General features: G+C 41.7%; 2 protein-coding genes across 4 annotated transcripts in view; one reads left to right on the forward strand and one right to left on the reverse strand.

Moving 5' to 3' along the window:
* The window catches only part of six6a (SIX homeobox 6a), a 29945-nt gene extending 4559 nt beyond the window's left edge, over positions 1 to 25386 (reverse strand). Inside the window, exons 1-5 of one of the 3 annotated variants that reach the window (XR_002202617.2) lie at positions 23716 to 25386; positions 22050 to 22597; positions 19961 to 20059; positions 15963 to 17753; positions 12135 to 12230 (exon numbers count right to left, since the gene is read on the reverse strand). Coding sequence is in view for 1 of the 3 variants with exons in the window: in XM_020084755.2 (XP_019940314.1) it covers positions 22432 to 22597; positions 23716 to 24287 (738 nt within the window). In the remaining 2 variants the exon portion in view is untranslated. Of the gene's footprint in view, positions 1 to 12134; positions 12231 to 15962; positions 17754 to 19960; positions 20060 to 20103; positions 21634 to 21810; positions 22598 to 23715 lie in introns of those variants that run through there. The other 2 variants (XR_002202618.2, XM_020084755.2) reach the window with 2 other exon arrangements.
* On the forward strand, positions 1683 to 4169 carry LOC109628050 (homeobox protein six1b). Its single transcript, XM_020084923.2, has 2 exons — positions 1683 to 2631; positions 3468 to 4169. Exons 1-2 carry the CDS (start codon positions 2072 to 2074, stop codon positions 3760 to 3762), a joined length of 855 nt encoding a protein of 284 aa, XP_019940482.2. The 5' UTR covers positions 1683 to 2071; the 3' UTR covers positions 3763 to 4169.
* Positions 25387 to 27665: the final 2279 nt, after the last annotated feature.

Below are 27665 nucleotides of genomic sequence, written 5' to 3' on the forward strand. Positions count from 1 at the left end.
AAAAACACTGCAGCTCATGTGAAATAACTGCAGATGTGTCAGTATGTGAAGGGCATGTCCAAAGTTTAATCAGGACCAGTCTAATATCTGATAAAAGCCTAGATAATCATGTAAATACAGAGAGGACGCACGATCTTATTTACCTGTTTTTTACAACGAGCAATTTCAACTCTGAAATATCATCTGAAATATTATCTAGAATTAAACCTCATCCTCGTATCATTCTTTTCTGCATTAAAATGATCACATTTTCACTATCTCATAAACATTTATCTTCACTCCCTCATATGGAGATTTTTCGGTTTTTGAAAACACCATCTCCAAGTTATTTGTCCATAAAATTCACATGTGGGTTAAATTATGATTATTTTATAATCTAATATTCCAGAGTTGAGCTGTTTTTCTGTTCTGTTTTCTTTTTTACTTCTGGTGTTTTTCCCATAATAGAAGGTTCCAATTATTTAATCTGAACAGGAAAAAAATTAATATATATATGCCAATAAGTAATTGTGAGAATTTGTCTCCATATGATTATTCTGGTCCCACCCTTGCTCTGTGACATCTTGACGAGCTGCATTTTTGCATCAAGATAAAGAAACGTGATCTATATGGTTGAAAACCAACAACTGCACCACCGAGAGCCAGTGTGGCAGAGAACTCATTTACTAATGGATTGGTTTTGTGTTTCACTCCACAGAAAACACTGGAGCCACAGCGGTGCCCGTCTAATCCCTGAAATATAGATGTTAGGCTACAGGCTGCAATAAGGAGCTCTTTAAACACACACACACGCACAGACACACACACAAGAAATAGCAAATATGAGGAGATAGGGGGGATGTTATATGGGACATTAATTTTCAGCCATGGGAATCTGCAGGAATAAAGAAAAGTGAAGAGTAGATGTGTAAAGGTGCAAAATCTTCTGAATTGAATCTGTTTATACTGAATTTATAAAATCCTGATGTTTGTCAAATTGTATATCAAGCTTAAACCATGTGGCATTTTACTACCCCCCCCCCAACACACACACACACACACACACACAAACACACACACTCCCTCTCTCTCTCACACAAACCCTTAAGTGGCTGATTTCCTACCGGTGGTCTATGGGCCATAACACATTTGGCAGGTACTGCAGGTCCCTCGTATAAAAGAAGTGTAGTAATGGCACAGGCGCGGACCCAACTCATCTTAGCTTCACTTATTAAATTATATCACCTCGTAAAATAAACGGCTCCGGTAATTAATAGACTATGAAAGGAGGGGATAACAACACAATGTTCAATCTGAATGTAATTAAGGGGGTGGGCGTCAACCACAATCAGCTGCACTGGCACAACACTTGTAAAACACAGTGATAAATACAAATCCACAAAGTTGTTTTGTAACATCCTGCAATATTAGTTTGTTGTTGCTTATCCACGTGTTGGTCCTGATGATGTCTGCGCCTCTAAAGTGGATTAACTTCCCTCCACTTGTGTTTTTGTGGCTTTACCCTCCACTGACTGTGATTACTGATAACGCACGGAGATGCAGTGTGTGCGGTTTGCCCCACATGGGGAAGCGTGTATACATTAAATCAGATGTATATTCAGAACATGTTAATAAGGCTTTTTTAAAGAGGTCTGTAATAACTGATTAGTGTTTAGGTGCTGCTCTCTGCTCCCTCAGCTGGAGCGGGAGAGGGGCTGTGGGGGCGGGAGGTGGAAGCGCTCCTATTTCAGCCCCTGACGCACTGCCTCTGGGGAGGAAACGGAGCTGCAAAGTCAGTGCTGCTCTGCTGTACAGGGTGCAGGGCAGAGGGAGAGCCAATCACCGAAACGCACAGGCTCCCTTTAAGCCTGACATATCTCCAGCAGGAACAAATTGTCCCAACAATCAACATCCCAATCTGCTGCGCGCATCAGGGGCTGGAGTGGATAGGGCCTGTGCTGCGCGGAAGGATTGCGCCTGGATTGCATCGCGACAACAAACTATTGACACGTAAAAAAAAGCCAGAAATAAAGAAAGGACAGCTTTCGTTTTGGATACGGACGTTTTGGGCGGAGGAGAGAGCGCGGGCATCATGTCTATATTGCCGTCATTCGGTTTTACGCAGGAGCAAGTGGCGTGCGTCTGCGAGGTGCTGCAGCAGGGAGGAAACCTGGAGAGGCTCGGCCGCTTCCTGTGGTCCCTGCCCGCCTGCGATCACCTCCACAAGAACGAGAGCGTCCTCAAAGCCAAGGCAGTGGTGGCCTTCCACCGGGGGAACTTCAGGGAGCTCTACAAGATCCTGGAGAGCCACCAGTTCTCCCCGCACAACCACCCGAAGCTGCAGCAGCTGTGGCTGAAGGCGCACTACGTGGAGGCGGAGAAGCTGCGCGGCCGGCCGCTCGGAGCCGTCGGGAAGTACCGGGTGCGCAGGAAATTCCCGCTGCCCCGCACGATATGGGACGGCGAGGAGACGAGCTACTGCTTCAAGGAGAAGAGCCGGGGGGTGCTGAGGGAGTGGTACACGCACAACCCGTACCCGTCCCCGCGGGAAAAGAGGGAGCTGGCCGAGGCCACGGGACTGACCACGACGCAGGTCAGCAACTGGTTCAAAAACAGACGGCAGAGGGACAGAGCCGCAGAGGCGAAGGAGAGGTACGTTTGTCTGGCGCCGCCTCGCTGCTGATTCCATCCACAATAAAACACGTTTACACTTTTAATAACAACAACTTTTCAACACGGAATTATTCTTCAGGTCTGAGGAGGGTTTAAAGAGATGTGGCTGCAAATAAACAGAGAATTAAAAAAGTGTATCAGACTCACAGAGCTCTGACTTTAGTGTCAACACAGGGAGAAAAGAGACAGGAATATAGGATAGATGGGTGTAAATAGAAATGTAGAATATAATAGTATTTTTTATTTAATTTCAGAGAGTGGTTTTTAATTGTATATGTTTAAGTCCAAATCAGTTCGGTCCTGGTTTAGTAAACAAACAGTTGACAAATCAAATTGTGATTTCTTCCCAAACATCTTGTCTCAACCGGAATCCCAGAGATTTAAAGTAATAATAATAAAAATTTTAAAAAGAAAAAACGTATCCTATTTACTAATGATGGATAAAACACAAAAAACAACGTGGCCACATTTTGACTCACGTGGATATTTTGACTCACATGTTAAAGGTTGAACTGGGATAACCTACAATAATAACAACCATAAAACACTTTGTTTACATCGGTCAAATAATCTAATATAGATTAAAACAGACCACAACACCCTGAATATGAAATATAACATGTAATGTAAAAAAAAAATGAAAAGCTAAAAATCCCTGTTTAGTTTGTCTTCAAGGCCCAGGCCTGTTATTTTGAGTAAACCAACCATGGCTGCTTTCTTATTATTTCTTTAAAGCTTCGAAATGTATCTAACACACAAACACATCCTCTCGGCCTGTTTTATAACATTTCCTCCCTCCTGGTTGTCTTTTCCAGAGAGAACAGCGAAAACAGCAACGCAGGCGGCAACAAACAGAACCAGCTGTCCCCGCTGGACGGAGGAAAGTCTCTCATGTCCAGCTCAGAGGACGAGTTTTCTCCGCCCCAGAGCCCGGACCAGAACTCAGCGCTTTTGCTCCAGGGTAACATGAGCCACCCGGGGGCCTCCGCTTACCCCATGTCCGGCCTGGGGGCCCCACAGTCGGTGCACGGCATGCACGGACACCCGCACCAGCTGCAGGACTCCTTGTTGGGACCTCTAACCTCCAGCCTTGTGGATTTGGGCTCTTAGAGAGAGGCTGCCAGATTATTTTATTTTACAACAAGAAAAGACTGATGAGATTGAGTACATGTATGAAATAACACTATAGTAGCCTCTACCTTATAATATAGACTGACTTGTCTGTCGTTAAATTTGGTGATAGAACAAAAAAAATCCCTTTATGCGCTTATACCTGTGTTATGGCCCCAGCTGTGAGGAGGGGTCTTCTCCTCCTGCACATGAACAACACACCAACGCCACCAGGACCTCTGTGAAACTCAAACACTTAAGTGGACTGACTGCCCCTGTGCTTAATTTATGATATTTTGTTAAGATAAGAGAAGAGTTATGGGAAAAGCTCCTGCGATGGAAACTAAAGAGGTAACGTTTTCATTAGAGTCATGGTCATTAGTTTCCAATAAAACTAAAGTAACGCATTATGGCTCTGTGTTATTTCTGTATTTGGAGGAAAGGAACAAAATAGATCATGGCCTCCAAACAGGCGCAAAACGAAATGAATCCATCCACGAATTAATAGTGAATTAAATTAAATGATCATGTTTGAGATCATACAGTTGTTTTCCTATTTAGTATGTTTTTATCTGCCTCTTGGGGAAAAAAATAGAAATGATATGAAGGATTTTCCAAACAAGCCCTTGGATTCTACATTATCCTGGGATGTGAATCTCTTATTGTAAAGTATCCAGAGACGACATGTTGTGGAGATTAAAGCCTGCTCCGCCACTTCTTTAGCTTTTCCACAATAACACTGGTCCATTCAGGATCTGAACATATCATTCAAAAGCAGAGTCACAAAAGGAAATGTAATTATACCAGTGTGAGTCAACATCAGCAGCTGTCTGTCTGTCAGGAGGCTGTCTGTGTACACAGGAACCAGCTCCCTCTCTCCATCATACTAATAATATTATACGTTTGGCTTGAAGAGAAAGAGTTTTTTTCTTTTCTCTCTTTTCGTCATTTTTTCGTTCCACTGCTGCGGATCATTGACTTTTTTTTGTTGCCGTGTTTTCTTTGCTCTCCCCGAGAGTTTGTTCTGTCGGTTCCGGGCCATGGGAAAGAGCCACCACTCCACATCCACCAGCAGCCGCAGCTCTTAGCTTTCTGAACAAATAATGCGCGAACATCCCCTAATAGTAACAATGACGATAATAATAATAATGATAACAACAATAACAATTATTATAATTATAATAATACCAAAAAAGGGGGAAAATATCACTGCCTCATGATGAAAAAGAAAAGAAAAGAAAAATGAAAAATAACCATACAGACATTTTGATATTATCTTAAAAAAATGCGGATAAATACATATTTATATCTTTATCTATAATAGACAATCTGATCAGGATTCTTCTCATGATAAACAACACCATAAAAACACACTGCTACAAATATCGATAGTAAAAATAATAATATAAATTAGTATTATTATAACCTGATGGACATTGATGGATGTATTTAATAATGAGACTGTTGTGTCCAGAGAGAAGGGCTGTGGTGAGGACAGCTCCCCTGGTCCTCTCTCCTCCTCACCCTCCACCGCCCCCTGCTCTTTGGGCTCATGTCAGGGTAAATTGTTTTGAGCGGAGAGCACCGAGGATTTCCTGAGCATAATCTGAAACAGTTGCTGCCAGCATTACTGCCTGATTGCGAAGATTGCAGGGCTGCAGGGGCTGCAGCGGCCCCGGCCTCAGTGGAGGGACCTTGAGGTATATTCTGCATCCCAGAGGCCTCCCTCTCCCTCTCTCTCTCTCTCTCTTTTCCCCCTCTCTTATATACTCTTTCATACTCGCTCAGCCCCTGACGTCTGAAAACACCAGGGGCTGTGCTCCACATCTATACTGCAGCTCTCCATATGGTTGTGTTTGAGTGATGTGTCTGTGTGGATGTCCTCAGCAGACCTTCAGTCAGCAGAGGTTTGGTTGGTGCGTCTTGCTCTGACTTTTTCTATATCAAATATGTGAAAACCATTTTTGGGACATGTACTAATATCATTGACTCAAAGGAAAAAAATACCTCACCATGTAAATGCAAAAATGGTGCATTAAGAATTTTACTTAGATTTAAGTACAACGTGTTTGCAGAGATAAAAGGTTACTTGTGCAGAAGAGCTCCTGTTAGTGTTTTCTTATTGTTGGTGGGTGAACGATCCATTCAGGCCTGTAATGATGTCGCTGAAAAAAACCTAATTTGTATTCATTTACTGCTGGGTCATTCAAACTAACATAATTGATCCTATTCATCAGCCGATCATATGTTTTGTTTAGATTTAATCTGTGATATAACTAACTGTTACAAATACACCAAAATATATATTTACATAATAATAATTATAACTAAAGAAACAAAAGTCATAGTTAAGATTTTACAAATAATATAATAATACAATCAGTTAACTTGCTTCATCAGATCTGTGGCCTGCAAATATGAGCAAACTCAATTTTATCAAATCTTTATTTTAAGTGTGCAATGACCTACAATATGTGACATTCACACATTTTACTGTCCGAGCTTCATCACTTCAAACTACGAGGAGCACAAATACACAACCTTCTCTTGTGGGGAATAAAACAAATAACTTGTGATCATAAAGGTTCCCATCGCTTATTCACTTAGGACACTTGAGAAATGGATATACTTAATAACTGTAAGTATCTATACCACAAACACATTTTATTCTATATGTATGAAATTAATTTCAAGCAGGAATATGAAGAGTGTAATTACAAAATGTCAGCATAGATATATGCATGATTATTTAAAGATTTCTGGCATAAAAGTAAAATTAACATTGTAGAGAATAATTTACATATATTTTTGTGCTAAGACCTTTCCCTGCAAGTCCCACTTCAAATTCTATAACCATTTGGAACACTTACAATTTAAAATATCACAGGAGTTCTATCACAAATTCTGGAACTGATGAAGCACAGAAAGATTATGGATATAAATTACAAGAACCCCACTATTTCAGTGTGACATTCAGCAGAGGTCAGGAGGGAGCACAGACGCTTGTTTGGACGTTGTTTGATTCCTACCACAGCAGGTGCCGTGCTCTCTTGGCACACGGTGTGGCTAAATATTCACAAATTAACAAACAGGTGATCACAAAGCCACCAAAGTGACTCCTCATTCCTGTTAATCTAACAACAACATGTCCAGAAGGGTACGGACGCAGCAGGGATTACACCGGCTCTGAGTCACCTTCAGGATGTGCAAGAGACTAAAATCAATCCAACACGGAAACTTTGACAGTGCTTTTAATCACACTCCGATCCCTCTCTTCCGAATCCACAGGGACAACGTCTGCGTTCATAAATCTATCTGCTGCATCAGCCGCATAGTACAGTGTGTCCTCCTCTCATCAGCCATGCAACAAGTGCAAGTGGATGCTCCTGCCTGTAGACCCGTAGAGGACAAAAACTGAAGGTAACGTCAGCCGAAAGCAGGCCGTTGCCCGGAGCAACAGCTGCTGATGGCAAACAGAGTCCGAGTCATCAAAAGGGCATTTCATTTGCCATAGGTGTAAGTGGCAGTGGCTCTAAATCAACTGCAGGAAGGGCCCTGACGTGAGCAAATAAACAAAGAGAGTAGCCCGCATGAGCCTGAGCCGTATGTGCATGAGCTACATGAGTTAATGTTTTTTCTCAGTGTACATCTCCTGCATGAGGACAAAAATCCAAGGCTGAGGAACTTTGAGGTTGAGCTGCACGGTCTCAGCGTCTGTTCTCGGTCTGGTGCCCGCAGGTAGCTTTACATGCACATGAGGAGCCGGGTGTGACACAGGCCCAGGTATCCATAACCGCAAAGCTGTATGAGAGAAGGGGGGGGGGAAGGTGTGTGCGTGGGCGGTGGTGGGGCAGGCGGGTGATGAGGGACAAAAGGATCTTTTCAGGTCTGCCTCAGAAGGGTGGGGGTGGTGGTGGTGTGGGCGGCCGGGGCTGAGAGATTTTCTTACCAATGATGCATGGATCTGACAATGTTCCTGCCTGGTCATACCCAGAGGCAGATGCAGGCCGTGTGTGTGTACTCCGTGTGTGTATGTGACTGTGTGCGTCTCCATGTGTCTGTCTGTGAGCGTATGTATTCTCTGTGTGTCAGTGTGTGTGCCATTTGTCTGCGTGTCTGTATGTCTACATGTCCATATGTGTGTCAGTGTGTATATGTCTGTGTGTACATGTGTGTGTCTGCGTGCATTTCTGTGTGTGTGTCTGTGTAGGCCTATGTATCTATGTGTGTGTATGTACATGTGTACACATAGATACGTGTGTACAGCCTGTCTGTCTGTGTGTGTGCGTGTGTGTCTGTGTGTGCCTGTGCGTGCGTGTGTGTGTGCGTGCGTGTGTGCGTGCGTGTGTGTGTGCGTGTGTGTGTGTGCGTGCATGTTTGTATCTGAGAAAATAAAAGTCACATAACATATCCTGAATGGCGTCTGCTATATTTCCATGTTTAAAAAAGAGATCATTACACTGATGCAGGAGCTGCTGCATGTTAAAGATACCTCCCCCCCTCACAAATGTAGGAAGCCGTTCAGGAAGCTCATATGTGACGGAGCTGAGAGAAATATTTGTCTCTGTCTTCCAGTGGGATGAGTGATGTCTGACCCAGAGTTCAGACATGAGGAGGAGGAGACTCTGCAGACAAACCCCAACTATTAGGGTGTTAAATAGCCTGTTCTGTGTCAAGTAAAGGACAGCATCATATACATTACCTGACGAAAGAGGAGGAAAAGATTCTACTGCATTACAAGAGGAGGAGACAGAGACAAGATAAGACGTGTGTACGTGTGTGTGTGTGTGTGTGTGTGTGTGTGTGTGTGTGTGTGTGTGTGTCTGTGTGTCTGTGTGTCTGTGTGTGTGTCTGTGTGTGTGTGTCTACAAAAGAAGACTTGTATAAAAGAAATGTGGCCAGAAGGCACAGGCTCGTATAACAAAACTCTTCCTGAGTCAAAAGCCAGCTCTGGTTGCCGAGAATCAGATATCTATATTTTTGGAGCAGGGAGGGAAAGGTGATAGTGGCATTAGTCTCGTGTTTTTGATCAGGAAAGTGACTTCACAGTCTGGGGTTGTTTTTTTAAGAATTTACTTCTGGGAGGATTTAACTGATTTTTGGATATGTTAAGTTTCAGCTCTTTGAAGCCAAATTAAAACAGATCCACATGGAGTCCACTGTTCATCCAGGGTCAATATTTCACCGTACAGGTGACAGGATGCATGGGCGCTTTATGAAGGACAAAAAACCACGACATTAATATGAAGATACGTTAGAGCAGTGACAGAAATCGGACTGAAAATCACTGGAATAGACTGAAAAATGTTGCTGATTATCATCTTAATTAGTTTAACCTTATTTCTGCCATTTTTATGAGCTATGGCTGATGTTCCCCATTTTACTGAAACTTGTTGGAAGGGTGGGGAGCCCAGGATTCTCTGATTTTCACATCATGTTTGTGGCTGAAGATGTAAATAACAAACATACTCTCTTTTTTTAATTCATTTGCTGCAAGTGTTGTACAATAGTGTGATTTTACTGCAGCTGGACAGTGTGTGTGGGAAAATTAAAACAAAACACAGTGCAGCGGTGTTCTGTGTCTGTTATTATAGTTGTAATCGTATCTTTGACAATTTAAAAACGGTTAAAGGATCAATTTCAAAATGCCAAAAAACTGAAAAACCAGACAGCAAACAAAGCAGCCAAACAAAATGAAAACCAAGCTACTTTTTCCTTGGATGGCTGGGCGACTGACTGTAAATGTCTGCGTAACCCTTAGTTTGCTGAAGCTCAGCAGAATGTCGTACTGTGTGTTGTAGTGAAGTAAGTCTTTATAAGACTAACTCAAAGGATGATACTGGCGATGTTCTGTTTTCTTCTTATTGTTGACAAATCCCACAAATCTCATGAAAAGACAATAAGAAATCTCTCACACTAACAAGTATTGACTGTGTATCTGAAGCTTGACATCTTATTCCATTGTTCTACAGAGCTCCATTGTCTTCAAAAACTATTAAACACTCCTCAGTGAAGCCACATCACTGCACTGGGTGACATTTCCCATCCTTTTTACCATTTATACAAACTGTAGCTTCTTTTAAGTCACCCCCACACAGCCTACACTGTCAATACCATGCGACAGTGCTTAATAATAAAAGTGCCCAACAATGCCTCTACTTCTGTTTGAGTTAGATTTTAGTTTAAAACTACAGCTGCTTCCAGATGTGACTCAACCTTTAGAGAAATATTGTTTGTGAGTGGTCTTCAAAGACTTATTTCAGTGGGAACTAGTTTCTTGCAGCCATGGAAACAGGTAAAACTGGGATGGCACTAGAGTATTCCTCCGCCAAGGCCGAACAATCCTACACACAATTATCTACTTCTAATGGTAGAAATGTAGAAGGAATGAGGAAGTGGTCTCATGAACTAAATGACCTAAATTGTGTTATCATTATAAACTGTGGAAAACTGATCTGTGCATCACACTCAGAAACATTTTGAACAATTTTGAGCAATTCTCTGTGTTGCAACGTGACGTGAAAAAAAATGTCTGGATCCACACTTGAATCTGTATCCATAGCAAAGTGGAATGAGTTACTCTTCCCAGGCCCAGAGCCCATCCCTTGATCGGTTTAGTCGTTTTTACATAATCTTACCAACAAATAACCAACATTTTTGTTTTTTGGTCTTTTTGCGCACTTTGTTGACAAAAAGAAAAATACAGAACAACATCAAATGTATCCTTTAAAGTACATTTACTGCCTTAAAAATTATCAACACTTGTATTTATCACCTACAGCACAGGAAGGTGTTGGGCGTTAATGAGACTTGATGGGACCTTTAAAGGAAGCAGCCACACCCAGAGCTATAATGATGGTTTAATATCATAAGGTGACTATTTAACAGTAGAATTAAGATTTAATCATCCTGCAGACTGCCACCACTCTGCAGCTCGTTCTCCTGCTTCTACATCCATGAGACTAAACACAGACACATCACTGCTCCAGGCTCGAGGGGGTTTTCGGGGAGGGGGCCGGGTGGCAGACACAACAAGAGGAAGTGGTATGGGATATGGGATAATAAAATCTACCTCACACTCCCAAGAGGCATCACCTCACCTATCCCGGGGCTCACAAATAGCTCAAGTAACCAGCCCCCCCCCCTCATATCTTAACTCCACACACATGATCCACACCCCCGCTGTGCACCAAACCACACCACAGCTTCTCTCCACCGGGACCCCGCAGCTCTGAGCAGTTTTCACTTTATTTGTTTGCCAACGTTGGAGTGACAGCGGCCTGAATCCGAGCTGCCATCTCACTCCCCCTCGCCCCTTCATCTTCATACTGCAGAGAGGGATAAAATACCCTTCTTGGTTCCATGCAGGAAGAAAAAAAAAAAGAAAAACATTCAGGAAATGAAAGTTGTAACACGATCCTCTGTGTGCCAAACGTCTCCCTGAGCAGGGACAAAGGCCCAGAGAAAAAAGCTGCTGGGACTATTTTAGCCTGCAGATGATAGAGGGACAGAGAGACAGGGAGGAGAAGAAAAGAGAAGGCGAGAAATTACAGTGGGAGAGGAATTAAAAATCAGGGGTGGGGATGAGCTGAAACTATTTCCTCAGACAGAGAAAGAGGAGGATGTAGAGGAGGAGGAGGAGGTCTCTGCAGTGATGAACTCGTCTGTGCAGAAAACTCCTGCAGCCCTCTGTGCACGGAGCCCCACATCCCTCAGATATGCATGTACCAAGCAAAATAAACTTCCCATTCCGGCCCTGCAGTGTGTTTTCCAGCAGGCTGCCCCTGAGAGAAAGACTCCAGGACTCCTCATCCAGTGTTGACAGTCCAGTCGAGTGTGTCAGAGATGAGGGCAGACAAAAAGAGAAAACTTCTTTCCCTTTTTTTCTCCCTAGTCCTCTCTAACCACTTCTATGTCACGGCTGATCATCAGATCATCCTGGCAGCAGAGGGAGGAGTAGGAGGAGGAGGAGGGGAAATGCTCCACTGGTCCTCTCGCTGCTGACTGGTGCATTTGTGGCATGGTGTCAGCGGCCAGTGGTAATTACCAGGCTCTCTCTGAGCTGCAGCTACCCCAACGTGCCACCGGCTCTGGTATGCCAGCTAAGCTCTGTTATTAGGCACAGAAGTGCCACTGCACAGTAGGCAGCGGACCTCAGCGCACAACCAATCCATCCATCTATCTATTTATCTATCTGCAAATGAATGATTGTTTTACTGAGTTTAAAGTAAAAGGCTCAGGTGCTAAATTATAGGATCTTTGTCATATGGGGAGCACAGTCATCACGTGTGGCAGCTGTAATCATGTGCACTTTAACGTCTTTATTAAAGCTACAGTCGGTGCAGTTGGAAAAAAATTTGGAAGTCACTTACTCATCAGAGACGAAGCCGAAAGGAGGAATTCCCTCTCATCATCCAGAGTCTTCAATCAGACTGTTAGCTCCTGCAGAAGACGTCTTTTAGAGAAACCTGAAAAGAAGTGATACATCAGTTAGTCGCAAAGATCGTCTCTGAAATCTGTCCCAAAGAATTCACTCTATTTACGCACATATATCAAGATGCACATATATCAAGATGCTCCCTTTTTAGCCATCCATTATTAACACAAAGTATTTACTGTACGGAGGCAGATTGTAATCAAAACTGGGGTAAATGTTATATTACCATGATGTCATTGTTTGTCTCACGCAAGCAGTTTTTTGTAAAGTTAAAATACCAGCGAATAAATAAATACTGTAACAAGAAATAAACAAATAAATAGCAAAGCATTTAGCCTGAGGGCTGCTTGGATATTTAGACTCTACTGTAAATATCAAATCATTCTGCAATATGCGGAGTAAAGATGAATTGTTATATCTAATCAAGACAAACAAAACATTCTGCTTTATATTGTGTGATTAAAAAGTACTTTAGAAGACATGTAGTAATATTATGATGTAGAGTGATGCTTTATGAAGTCATGTTGGAGTGTCAGTGTGTGAGTGGATGATTGGACATGGACAGTCCACTGACACTAGAGGTGGGTAAAGAATAACTTCACATTAACTAAGAAAGGAAGAAAAATATGAGCTGCAGACGCCAACAAGATGTTTTCGCTGGATTTCCCTGTGCATGGACAACTGTTGAGATAGGGGGCACAGACTAGATTCTATACGCTTCCCTCCCTCTGACTCCGACTTTGTCAGGTTTATAACCATATGACCCAAGAGCATGACTGAGAAAGGCTCAAGGTGCTGAACTTAAACTTGGCGACAGCTGCAGAAACCAGAGACCAGAGAGTTTAAATATAGACCCTTAAAATCCCAGCCGGTGCCCTCGCCCTGCTTTAACACTTTCTTACACATGTGCGTTCACACTCTCCACTCAGCAATGCTGTACTCTCGTTGACACCAGGGACAAAAACCTTGCTGGTAGTGAAGCAATAGTAGGTTTGGGTCAAAATAAAACTTTACTAAAACACTATTTTTTTTACAGTTGAAATTGTTTTTACGCTGGATTAAATAATCTATCATCACAAGCAGCACTCAGACGTTACTTTTTGAGTTGGAAAAAATCTTCTGTGAAAAACATTATTTTTTATTTTATTAAAAGCAGTCACCGTGTTATTCTCTGAGATCTTTCATAAAACCTGGTTTATTATCTACTAATGCATTCAAATGGGACAGATGTCTCAAAGCCAGAGGCTGTTGGACTTTAGAGTTGTTTCCTCTGTATCATGACTTGTGTGCACCATGTTGTGGTTACGGGGCAGAACTACAAATACAGATTTCACATACTTAATATGAAGTCTTCTTTTTCTTTAAGTAAACTACAGGCTATTTGGCTTTTGATATTTGAATTAGTTGTATTAATGTAGTAAAATACCATAATATCTATGCAAACCGTATATGTGTGGGAGAGGTGGCGACTACAATTTAAATTGTGAAATTTCAATAGGACTTTTTTGCAGGAAGTAAACGGAGAGTTGTTCCTTGAGCCACATATGAGAAAGAGAAATGATCATTGAAAAGGTGAAAAAACTTTTCAGGCTGAAAAGCTGTCTCTGTTCACTTTTACTGTTTCTCTGGTACACGTCCATTTTTGGTGTAAACCGAAATAAATATTTTAAGACTGTCATGGGTTTTTAGTTTAAAGGGAAACAAGTTCACATGTTCCACTCAGAGCTGAGAAAAACATATGAAAGGTTTATTCACGGAGCTCCTTTCTTAGGTCACTGTCTCCATCTAGTGGACAAATACTGTATAAAACTGACTGTAGAGAAAATGTAAATATGCTCCACTTTCATGATGTAGATATAAAACTTCAGCTCATTAAATGTGATTCATTGCCAATATACATGTAAAGTAGGTGTGCAGGGGCCCAAGAGCATGTGGGGCCCCAAAGAGGTTCTCACTCTGGCAACTTGATTTCTTTTTTAATATGCACGAGTAAAGCACCGGACTTTTCTTTTCACCAGGTGTATTGTTGAGTAATGGAGTTTTGCTGTGTTGACTGTTAATCTTTTTTAGATGAGTAGTTGTCAAGAAAATGGAAAATACAGAAGCTCACTAATCTATATTAACACTACAGATGATTCTATAACATCACAATTGTGTTGTGGACTGTGTCACTGGAATGTTGCACTTATATCCTCAAATGGAGGTCAGGGGTCCGTGGCACAAAGCCAGGGGGTCTGTGAAAGGTTTTTAGATTCATCCATTAAAATGATCAGGATACATTTTCTGTGTTCTTTCACAAAACTAAGAAGTGTAAAAAAAAAAATACAACAACAACCAGGAAATGTCAAATTATTCTAAGGGACGTATATGCAGGGTTCCCAGGAATGTTTCTTTAACTTAAAGGGGAAAACCTAGGGTGATGATGTCACTCAAACTGTGACATCATCAGGAACATCATGGAGTGTTGCACTATGAGATCGTAAAAGATGATGTCACACAAACTGGAGTAATGAAGAATGTTGGACTGTGAAATGATCAACATCATCTTGTTTGTCTTTTTAAATGGACACTGCACCATTATCACAATTTATCTCATTTTACTGCTCACTCATATGGTAAAATTTGAATGAAGTTATTTTGTGGAATGTTTTTGTGGTTATCATCTGGGCCAGGCCACAGTAATTGTTTCACATTGTCTGCTTTATGTTTGCCAACAAACAGAAGGTCTGACAGAGGAGCAGACGGTGTGAGGGCAGATGGATCCTCCTGCACAATGAGGCCTGTGCAGAAGAGATGACTTACAGCAGAAGTAAACTGGGTCAGTCAATCAAGAGAGTTCTCCTGAAGTGATAACCTGCACAACATCAGTGTGTGAGTACAGAGGGCTGAGATGTCACACACAGGCAGAATGCAAGAGCTACAACACGGATGCAACAACACAGATGCAAGAGCAACAACACGGATGCAAGAGAAACAACACGGATGAAAAAGCAACAACACGGATGCAAGAGAAACAACACGGATGAAAAAGCAACAACACGGATGCAACAACACGAATGCAAGAGCAACAACACAACACAGATTCAAAAGCCAAAACACAACACACCCGCAAACCCCTAACACAACATTGTCAACATCCTTCACTCTGTTGTGGTTGTGTTTCCATTGTGTGTGCTGTGGACAAAACTCAACTCAAATTGAATCCAATTCAAAAATAACAGGAGGACTTAAAACTTGCCATAAAGTTGGGCTCCTGAGTGAAGCCAGTGAAAGAACATGAAGAGTCAGTTTGTGTTTGCTCTGTTAACAGATTCAAACTGTGCTCCTTCAGGCTGCTGGGTGCTGGAGGCTTGAGGCCTTGATTCTCCAGTTTCCCTCCAAAAGTGACTTCTTCATTTCACCGAATGTAGTTTTCTTTATTGTCTAAATCCAAAGAAGCTGAATACATCACAGCTTAATGTGAAAATCACGTGTCCCTCTACAACAATGGTGGGATGTTTAAATTATTTAGGAGTAAACGAACGAGGACAATACTTATTATGAGTTCTTCCAAAGTAAATATAGACCCTTAGTGACATTTCATTTCATTTATCTTATCTTATTGAATCAACTTCAGCCACAGAGCAACTTTTCATATTGAGTTAACCCCCCCCCCCCAAAAAAATCTGATCAAATTACTGTGTCTCAAATTTGTGCAGGGTGAGACATCTTTCAACACAAATCCACAGACGGCCTGTGGTGAGGAGGTGACGTGAGGACTCACCTCAGACTTCCGGCCTCATGTCTTCATGCTCTCAGGAGAGAAGAAGAGTCTGATATCGTGTTTGTTTGGGACAGATCTGTCACACACTCCTCTCCACAGGGAGGCGCCATTATTCTTCTTCTTCTTCTTCTTTTGGATTTTATTGGCGGTTGGCTGACAACGATTTGGTGCCTTACCGCCACCTGCTGGTATGGAGTGTGGATGTCAGGATGCCTTATAATTATATTATCTATTCAATTAAGACTCGCTGATGTTTCTGACAGTGCAGACGTTCTGTTTAGTCCTGTGTGTCCATGAGTCTTATTATTATTGATGATAACATTGTTTCCTATCCCCTGTGTCTTCCTGCCCATCTCGCTTCAGGAATATCAAAGAATCAGTTAAAGAGGTACATGTCCTCTGAATGATGCAGCTTTAGAAAACGTATAAAACAAACCCACCATTATTCAACATACATCAAAACATCAATCAACAATATCACAGTCTCCAATATCCAACATAGAGCAAAAATACTGTGTAAATATAAACCCTCCACACTGTGTTAAATATAAACCCGCGAAATATCCATATATACCTATATGATGAAGACAATTACATAAAGACAGTTTCCTTTTTTATTATAAGCATTGGTTTATCGATGAAAACGTATCAATACCATTCAGATTTATTCAACGTGGGGAATCCAGATGCAGACTCAGAGTTAGAAGGGTTTGTTTTCTGCTCCTTTAGGGTGAGAGGGTGAGTGGAGGTGAGGCAGAGATGGGCTGAGGGTGACAGGTCGTCAGGCAGGGAGACAAGGATGAGTCTAGAGTCAGAGATTAGAAAGCACAGTTATAAGTGGCCTGAGAACATGATCACACCACACGAGCTGAAATCTGGTGATGAGTGGAAACTCCAGAGCTGATAGACAGACAGTGGACAGCAAGGGGGAAAGGGAAATGGTAGAAACACTGAGCCAAGCCAACTGAACCAAATGAGCCTAAATGCATCGTCTCTATGGTTGATTTAACTACTGCATACATTTTAATCTCCATCTCTAAATCTAACCATGTCAAACTAAGGACACTGTTCATTGTTCTACAGCGTCCTTCCTGGGAACTGTGGGATTTCAGCTTCAGTTTATACTCTGAGTTTCTGTTTCTTATCAATTATTACCAATGGTGTTCATTAGAATCTACCTGTCATGTTATTCTTTATTCTTTTTGACTTTAAATGTTGAGAGATGAATGGCCAATGAAAGTGAATCCACAACGATGGCCTGAGGGGATTGAATATACAGAGCTGTGCATCCAGAGCATCATGCAAAGAGATAAATTACATAAAGCAGGTTAATAAATAAATATGTGGGGGAAAATAGATGCAGTTTTGGTGAGAAGTCAAACTGTTTTAATGTTTTTATAGCATTTATAAAATCAATTTATTGTAGAAAACCAAATCTTATATATTTTTTTAACAGCAAGAACAATTCAATATAGTTGATTATGAAATCATTATTAATAAAATATTCTCAATATGTTTGGTTTCAGTTTTATCTCATCCAACAGAAAACTGAAAATAACAGTAGACTGCCTGCTAATGTCTGACTTCATTTGGATTGAAATGATTAGAAAACAGCTCTTAAATTTAAGGGATCCAGCCATGTAGGACATCACCACCACCAGGGGGCGTCATTATCATGCAGTTTCCCTCTCCATGTCATCATGATGGATGCAGCATGTGAGGCCCTCAGAACAGGAGGCAGCCACCGGGGCCACACGTGGGATTGTCTCTCATCTTTTGAACAGAGCTCCTCTGTGATGGGGGAGAAAAACATCAGTTACATTAATATGTGACAAAGAAGACACAAAAACCTTGAAATAACCGTAACCACAAGGTTGGGAACCACTGGGAGGAGAGAGCGGGTTTACTTAAGTGAATGTTGTTGATATAAATTCATGGCCTTTGCACAAAGAGCAAACAGGGGGGAAAACAGCAGCTGTTGATTTATGTGGCCCTTGGAACAAAATATTTTGATGGTGAATTTATCAAAAGATCACCCAGTGAGGTCTGGTTCAACCTTGTCAACAACTGGCAATGGGGGCAAAGAAAAAAAGATGTTGTCGAGGAGGGCTTTGGCTGAAAAGTGAAGACGGTGGAGGACAAAAGGCCGGTTGAAAAGGACAAGTTCCGCCTGCTGAGTGACCTCCACCACTTCAGGAAGCGTGTGGAGAGGGGATATGTGAGTGACAGCAGCTTCAGTGTGTGAGCCCTTCACTGCTGCGGACCAGAACGACTGACACCTCCCAATACATGACTATCATTATTATTATTATTATCATTAGTATTAAGCATGTGGTGGAACAAGTATTCAGAGTGTTTTACTAATACAACAGAGTAGAAATACTGCATTAAAGAACAGTGTCAGCATCAAAATAAACGATCAATAACTATGTAGACAGGCCTTAGACCTATATTATGTGTAAGGATTATAATTGTTGATGTATTAGACTCACTGTTGCTGCAGCTGATAATTTTACTCCACGTTTACATCTCAGGTCATATTAAAAGAGTACAAGTATATTATACTGGGAGATGTTTCTGTAATATTTGTATTCTGGGATATAGGGGGCAACACTTCTGAGTATAATGCAGTCCAGGACTTTAATGCTTTAATCTAACAAATACCTGAGACAGTGTCGACAGAAACTGAACATTGTTGGCATCTTTAATATAGAATTAATGGCAGAAGTGTTGTACTGCATTGAGTTAAATTGTTCTGGTGTAACGATTAAAGTGGGCACTGTCAAAGTAGAGCTGTCAGATAAATGAAGTATAAATTCATAAAAAATGAAATACTCTTAGCTAAAGTAATCCTCAAAATTGAAGAAATGTACTGAGTTACATCCCACCAGTGGAGGAACATCACAGAAAATAAAAACGAACATATCCATGGGTAATGATCCTCCTCTCCCAGATTTATAGTCAATGTTAGTGTAAAACCCCAGGTAACGTTCAAAGACAATGTTTTTAAGGTGGCTAGGGCCGTGAACGCAGCAGTTTTCATCCACTTTTATAAGCTTAAAAACTCCTTTTTTTATATTGTAAAATGTTTCTCAGGGGAATAACTTGCACGTGTCCGGTTGTTTGTGAATACATCACTGTACCTACACCCACTGACACAAAGGATGAGCCACTGACAGTTGCTGTGAGTCTCATTCAGTTTTCCAAAGCAACCGAAGGTGTTTACTGCTGTGGACTTATTTTGATTTATTATTTTTTCAATTTTAAAAACGATATATAGATATATTTAATTTCAGAACAGCTGTCCCAGGTGTGCCACAGTTGAGAGACCATTAATACAATAAATCGTCCACCAATGCCTGTCAGGATTGCAGATGATTTCAATCGTATATGTGGGATAAAACTGGTGAAATTATAGATTTTTTAAAGCAGGTCAGACGGGTCTCCACAACCTGAGACCTCCTTTATGTTTCCAGGGATATAACAGACTGTGAGCCACCTTATAGACCTAATTTTTGAATTCCTCTTGTAGAGTTCAGAATCAGAAATGGGAAAGTAAAAGCTTTTTGGGGACTTTCCAGCTACTGTGAAGAGAACATGAGCACTTAGGCAGTTCAGGGTCCTCTGTGGATCAATACTCGCTTTTCGTGCGTCTGTTTTGCTCTCAATGGTTGGCTTTTTTTATTGAGCTACTTCTAATTTCCCAATGCAATAAAATAGAAATCATTATTATTATTATTATTATTAGAACAAGTGTTACTAATATGATCAGAACTCTTGTATGAGTTAATAGTGCATTGGATTTATAAAGTTTTCACTAGTTTGTGGCTTTAAAAAAATAACTAATCAGGTTTATAATTCATTCATTCGCAACAGCGTGCACAGTGCGACAGATTCAATCACATTACAGAGGCGTTTGTCAAGGCAGCAGCTCGTCCTTCAACTCACCACAAACTGGGTTGAGAGAGCAAGTTAACACCGGCACTTATATAACAAACCTTAACTTAACAGGACACCGCGAGAGAGGCTGAAATTCCTGGAGAAGTTCTGCAGCACGCACACATGGTGCATGTCAGACACAGACCAGCCCTCTCCTCCTGCAACACCGAGGTTGGTTTGATTGAAAAAAGAAATAAGAAAATAAAAATATTTAGTGTTTAATTCATGCACATGCAGCAGCCTGCAAAAAAAAATAGATGGAATTAATGAAGCACAATAAATGTGCTGGGCCTATGAGCCGGCTACTACAAGTCACAAAACAATCAACTGGTAATTAAATCCCTTTTAATGGGCCATGCACACACACACACACACACACACACACACACACACACACACACACACACACACACACACACACAGGAGAAGTTGTGATTTCCGTGGCCCCAGACTACCCTCACAGGAGGCCTTTTCTTTGGAGAGGGACCCTCGGTCGCTTCCCTTCACAAAACAGCGGCGGGGCCCCTTTTGTCCGAGCGGGGACCGGAGAGCCATCATTAGCGCTGATTACCGCTGACCAGTTTGACAACCGTATTGACTGCGAGAAAGACTTTTTCATCCCGTCCCCCCCGGTCGTCCTCAGACCCTCAATGGAAACGGAAATATTCTGCCATTTTGTCCCCGTGGTTTGAAAGAGAGGCAGCAGAAGTAAAGAAGAAGGAAAGAGGGAGAGAAAGAGAGAGAGAGAGAGAGAGAGAGAGAGAGAGAGAAGCACCCCAATCCAATTTATTTCCCTTTATTTGTTTCCCGGCTGTGTCTCCAGCTGAAAGACTTTTGTGTGTTGAAGAAGTTACTGTTGCCTCATTAATGACAAATGGGAGGAAACCAGGTGTCTGTCCCATCAGTCAGGAAAAAAAGATCAACTTTAACTTGTGCTTTTTGCTCATTTTGCTCCTCTCACCCTATTAACAGCAGACTGTCCGGATTTAAAGTCTATTTATGAGCCAGCAGAAATAATGCACAGACAAATATACTCGATTTAAATTGTTTTAAGCCTGAAAAGAGATATTGTAATCCCGGATTAGACTAAATTTAGAAAGAAGAAAAATAAATAAAACATAACCTAAATTTAGAAGGAGGCTGCAGATATATTGCATTAACTAAAAAATAAAGTTAAAGAAAAACATTAAGCAGCTTTACACCATCTAAATAATGCGTAATGTTGTGTTAACTTTGAGCACGATAATGTGAAATGTGCAAATATAAAAAAATAACAAGATCAATAAATCATTTTGACTTGACTCAATATTGTTATATAATACTGCACCTGCCCGTAATCCAATTAAGATTAAAAAATAGATATGAAACAGAACGATCCAAACACATCTTTTGTAATTATAACATGATGTTAATGCAAACATTACAACAAATATATTGGTTGAGCCTTAATAAACCAGTCATAATGGAGGTTTGAGCCTCCTTTGATTTAAAGGATTCATCTGCAGCAACAATGAACGGCCTGGTTGCTTTAACGCACACTTGGACCTGGACTTTATTATGAAGAGGCCTGTTTGTGTAAACCGTGTAAAGCTCATTTCCTCAGACTGCCGTGTTGTGATCTGTGTGATCTCTCCCGCAGATCATCCGGGTTAGTGCGTCGGCCTCTGCGTGACCTCTCGCTGTCACCCTGCGTTACAGGACGCCCGGCATGCTGGCCAATTAAGCGTCGCCTCTGTAAACGTGTCAGTGGAATAAAAAAAATAAAAAAAACGTTTTTAAACAAGAAAAGCGCTTTTTAAAGAAGGATTTTGTTAAACTATGTCAATATTTTCCCTCGAATTTTATCCCAGATTTTTATTTTTTTCCTCTCACACGACAATCCCAAATAAAAAGAAATTAAAATGTATAATTCCTTCATCAACAATTATTTTATTAAGTTATCTTTCCTTTTTTTTCTGTTATACGGAAACACATTTTCACTAAAGCGCGCATGCTCAACAAGTATTAAAAACACCAAGCAAATGAATATGAAATCCGAAGAGACAGAGCAGATCGTTTCTTTTAAATAGGCAAATAAACATTATTTATAAAACTTTGAAAGTAAAGTAAAAATATCACAGTTCTTTTTTTTCAACATGAAATACCCACAGAGAACAGCAGGTTAGGCGCTCGGATCCCTTCATCCCATTTTTCCTTTTCTTCTTCTTTTTTTTTTGTTGTTGTTGATTTATTTTTCTTCTTTTTTACGTTTCTTCTCAGGGCGTCGGTTTAGCGATTAGTCCGTGAAATATGTCTGGTCCGTGTTAAATTCAGTTTATCCACACGTGGGTGAAACGCAACCAAAGGTGTACAGGCCTATAACAGGACAAGGACGCACAGTCAGATCCCCTCACGTTTTGGCATCAGTCAGTATCAGTGTGTGTGTGATGTGTGTGTTGTGTGTTTTAACTCAACGCAGGCACTATGACTCGTTTTTATTAGATTGTCTTTCACTCGGATCCCCCTCCACTTCATCAACACCGGGGCCGTGTCAGATGTCACATTCACTGTCGCTGGAGGTGATGGAGATGGCTGAGGCCGCCGCTTTGCTGGACAGACTCGCCTCCGGACTGGACGAGTTCCCCAGGCGGTCCACGGTGCCGTCCTCGTCCGCCAGGGAGCGAACCGAGCCGCCGGACAGGACCTGCTGCTGGAGCCTGGAGAGACGTGGACATGAGGAGGAAAATGTGCAGCGTGTACATTAGTCTTTTCAGTGTTTACCCTCCTGACAACTGCATGAAAAATAAAAAGAGGATGAAGGATCTATATTACAGCCTCCTCATGGGACGATCTTGAACTGAGGGTCATTTATTTGGTTCATTTATTTTCCTTTGTTTTTCAAATAAAAAAACGGCAGTCTAAATTAATTCCTGGAACAAAAATTCAACCGTATTTAAATGTTCACTCTGATAAAAATATTTAATTACATTAAAAAAAAAAAGAGTGCATTGTTGAAAATATGCAGACAATTAGCACTTTTATGGTATATTTCAAATAACTGTAACATAGCAAGACCATATATATTATGTGCAATATAATAATACAACTGTGAAATATTTCAAATGCTGCTTTTCACCAGGAACTCAGTAATTCACACCATTCACTGTAAGTGCCTATTGTAAGATTATAGGCTATTTCAGCTATATTAATTCAACAGTGTGACCTCGACCCACACTGTGACAGGCCTTTCAGCACAGTGGCTATTATTGTAACAGGCAGTTAAAATACATTTAAGTTGTTATAGAGCCACTGGCCTATAAGGTGTCATTATAATCAAATGTTAAAAATAACTATATGTATATAATATGATATAGGCTAGCAATTAGTGGCTCAAATTTGCCTTAATGTTGTTATTCAAAAAATAGATAAATAAAACCATTTATTAGGAGCTTTGTTCTCCCATATTTTCGTTATCGTCACAATTGTGCTGACTGGACATTATCTGCATTTCATCCTTCTTAAAATATAATTTCATCAACACACAGAGATCAGCGTTTAGACAAAAGAAGAAAAAAAACAAGCCCCTGATTTTGGGATTACAGGATGATTGTGATATGCAGAGAAATGTCAGAGTTGAATGTCTCCATGCAGACAGCGTGGATACGGCCTGGTTTTGTTTTAATAAATTAAATGTGTATTAACTCACATGATGCATAGACCGAGTTCAGATGCACAGTGTGTTTTAATTTGTTATTATTTCTATCCTGAGATCTTGGAAATCTTTTGTTTACAGTCGCAGTTATCACACATCGTCCAGCAGACGCGTGTAGCTCACCTGTTCTTCGCAGCCGCCGCTCTGTCTCTTTGTCTGCGGTTTTTGAACCAGTTTCCTACTTGTGTGGGTGTAAGTCCTGTAGCCTGTGCAAGCTCCCTCTTTTTACTGGGGTTCGGGTACGGATCCTGCAAGTACCACTCTCGTAACAAGTGCCGGGTCCTCTCCTTGAAGCAGTGGGTCTTCTGCTCTCCATCCCAGATGGTCCTGGGTAAGGGGAACTTCTTGCGCACCCTGTATTTGTCCACCGGCCCCAGCGGGCGTCCCCGCAGCTTCTCAGCCTCCTGGTAGTGCGCTTCGAGCCACAGCGCCTGCAGCTTCGTGTGCGACTCTTTGGTGAACTTGTGGTTCTCCAGGATGTGGTAGAGTTCACGGAAATTGCCAGTGTGGAAGGCGACGACGGCGCGGGCCCTCAGCACCGACTCGTTCTTGTTGAGGACCTCGCAGGCCGCCGGCGCGACGGGCAGCGACCACAGGAAGCGACCGAGGCGCTCGACGTCCCCGCTCTCCTCCAGGGTCTCGCAGACCCCGGCGACCTGCTGGGGGCTGAAATTCAAGATGGGCAGCTGAAACATGGAGGCTTCTCCTGTTGTTTCCCTCTCCCCCTCCTTTCTCTCTCCTCTCCTCTCGCCCTCTCTCCTCCGCGTCGAGTCCTCCGCTGCTTCCCTCCGTGCGCCGAGGCAAATCCAAGACCACCCTCAAAAAACGAGGCAATCCCAAAGTTGGCGCACCCGCCGTGTGACCAGCCGTGAACGAGCAGCGAGCGCCGCGGAGGAGGAACGACGGTGCGCGGGGGGCCGGCTACCGCATCCTCGTGCTGCGGGCAAACTTGGCTGGCAAAGGGCTGAAGGTGCGAGACAATTAAAGCCGGAGCCGCGATGTATTTTTCAAGGTGGGATGCGGGAAAGAATTAAAGCCCGAGCAGAGATGTGTTTTTGAAGGGGGGGAGGAAAAAGACAGTCAGGCCCCCCTCCGATGATTTCCTATTGGACTTGGCAGATTGGCTGCCCGGTTGCCATGGCTGCACGTCAATCACTGTCAAGTCCGGCCAATCAGGCGGAAAGGAGATGTGTGCGCCTCCCTTTTCAAAAATAATACAAACATTTTGACCTTTTTTTTGCTCCGCAGTCTGCAAACGTTTAGCTGCCCCCGAACACCCCGCGCCTTTGTGCGGCGGGCGGTGTTAAAGAAAGACTCTTCAGTGTAAATGGTCAAGTGCCAAAGCAGGAAAACACGCTCAGCAGCCTCCTGCTCTTCAGACAGCAAACCGACTCCGTCCCGCCCTGAGATCAATCATTTATTTACATTGTCCTCAGCACATTTATGACAGTTGATATGTAGCTGGTTTACTAAATTATGATTCATATATTGACCTCACTTATTTTAATCTTCTAGGCTCATTAGGCCCTTAATGCTCTTATGGTATTCCTATATCCCAAATCCACATTGCTTCTATATGAAATCTGCATGCATTCATTTTTCAAATCAGATTATATCCAAGCATACCTTTTTAGATACATTTAATTTCATTTTTTAGGCTTATATAGGCGGCGTTATAAAACTAAAGCAATCATTATTTTTGAAAGGCTTCATCGTGGCCTTTATTTGTGAGTGTGAATCTGCAGCACAGTTTGGAAACCTTGAAGAGTTACTCAAGGCTTCCCTCGTTTTTTAAAATCTTCATTGATGAATGACAATGAATTATATTAGAGGCTAAGTTGTGATGATGCATGCTCTTTTATGTGGGGCATGAATAAATGCTCTTTTTTGAAAAACGCAGTCTAATTGATGTGTTGTGGTGTCTATGTGTGTGTCTATGCTATATATTTACTATATAAATTGCATCAGCAGGGGAGGCTGCTCCCAGACTGTGATGGATGTAAAACATAGCAGGGGGAGAAACGCTGCTTGCATTTGTGTGTGTATTTGTGTGTGTATATAGGATTATCATGGCACTGCCAGGCTACTCGGCTTTAGTATCAGACACACTCCGTTTTGTGCACAGGCTGATTTAGTAAATAAGAGGGCGGATAGATAGCGCAGATGGTTTGAAGTGTCGGGTCAGATTATTTCATGGCTGGATACAGTAGTAAAGTTCATTCTGACGGAAAAGCCCGATATTATTTTCACAGACCCCCCCCCACTCGCTCTCTTTTTCTAACACATACACACACTTGTCTCTCTCTCTCTTTCTCTCACGCACACGCACGCACGCACCACACACTGGAGCTAAATCTCCCTCGGGCTCTTTTTTTGCATGAATTATAGACTCTCCATGCGGGGTTATGAATGCCTTCTGCACAGGAAGCTGCTCATTCTCTCGCTGGTCTGCTGGAGACTGATGCATCACCACTATTGAGGTTGTAAAAAAAAAAAAAAGTAATAATCAAGAATAAAGACGATGCATGTGCGTTTCTCATAATTTGGCGTGTGCATTGGTTGCAGCATCATGTAAACGGAAGAGCCCGATTGCACCTGCGCGAACAGACAACCACAACTAGCCGTTCACTGCACGATAACACGAGTAAATATTGGTAAATAAGTGAATGTAAGACCTGCACCAGACGCAGCGGTGGATGTCAAATGCGAAGGCGGATGACAAGGTGCCGGACTGAAATATTCAGCTGCCTCCTGTAAATATTTCATCCCTGCAGGCTGCCCCGTCCCAATCTAAATTTACAAGCACTGCAGCGGTCCTGTACTTTTTCCTAAGAAGCGCGCATCAATAAAATATAGGCGTGTTGTGGATCTCTTAAACGGAGGGCTGGAAATAACAATTGCAGACTGTTCTCTGTAACCAACACGTCTACCTTTAAGGCGCTGTTTAAAGATTTATAACGAAAAGAAACAGAGGAATATTTCTCAGAGTGAAATCAGAATTTCTGTGTTGATAATCCCCACGAATTAATCGTGGAAAACCGTGTGAAAAGGCCCCTTTCATTCCCTTATTCTTCTTCTTATCTAATTGTTTTAACATATGGTAATAGCCTCATAATTCCCCTCAATATTCAATGTCCCTCATGATAAATATTGTATGTGGTCTCCAGGAGTGGGTACTGTATGTCTCATTGAGTCCAGGCCTGTGTCACAGTGTCAGGAGATACTGGGCCTCCTGACACCAATATCCCCGCACATTCAGCAGCAGCACAGAGCTCCTCATTCAAACGCCAACACATTTTTTCTGTCTCTTGTCCATTTGTTACATGGATCCCAACCCATAAGTCAGTCACCCGTCAGACTGAAGTCACGTTAAAGCTGCTGTAGCTGTCAATATTAGACCATTATTATCATCACGTATTATCATTATTGTCAGTACTATGTGGGTGATTTTTTCTATGTCCGGTATATTATTATTATTATTATTATTATAATTATTATTTCAATTGCATTTATTCCCATAAATTCTTGTAATCTGGAGATTGAGTAAAGAAGAAGAGTATTGAGGTAACTGGGTGTGAACACCTGCCAGTAAAATCCAAACTATTGTAACTCAATCACCTGCAAAATGAGCAGAATTTCAATTCAGCACTACTCTGACAGCAGTTAATAAAAAACGGACCATTATAACTGTCTGTAAAAAAGCAGGGTTTCTGTGCTAAATTACATTTAGGTTCATAATGCAAGTTTTTTTATAAAGATGCTAGACATGAGCATTGCATTTCTTAATTTATCAAAAGCAAAATATTATCTACAATAATTATTTGAATTGCTGAGAAAAATAAAAATTTTCAATTGACTAAGTCCGTCTGCTGTTAAGGATCATGAGATATGACTGAAAGCTCCATGACAGCAACTAAATGGACCAATAGAAAGTGAATGTTTTGTAAACTGATGAGAATGAACTTTAACCTTCAAAATATTCATCACTATTTATCTGTCATTATGTAGCTGGCAGCTTATGTAGCTGCTGTTGAAGTAATGCCAGCTGATACAGATCCATCACTGCATTTAAC

The sequence above is a fragment of the Paralichthys olivaceus genome, chromosome 12 (assembly GCF_024713975.1).
Source record: "Paralichthys olivaceus isolate ysfri-2021 chromosome 12, ASM2471397v2, whole genome shotgun sequence".
NCBI lineage: Eukaryota > Metazoa > Chordata > Actinopteri > Pleuronectiformes > Paralichthyidae > Paralichthys > Paralichthys olivaceus.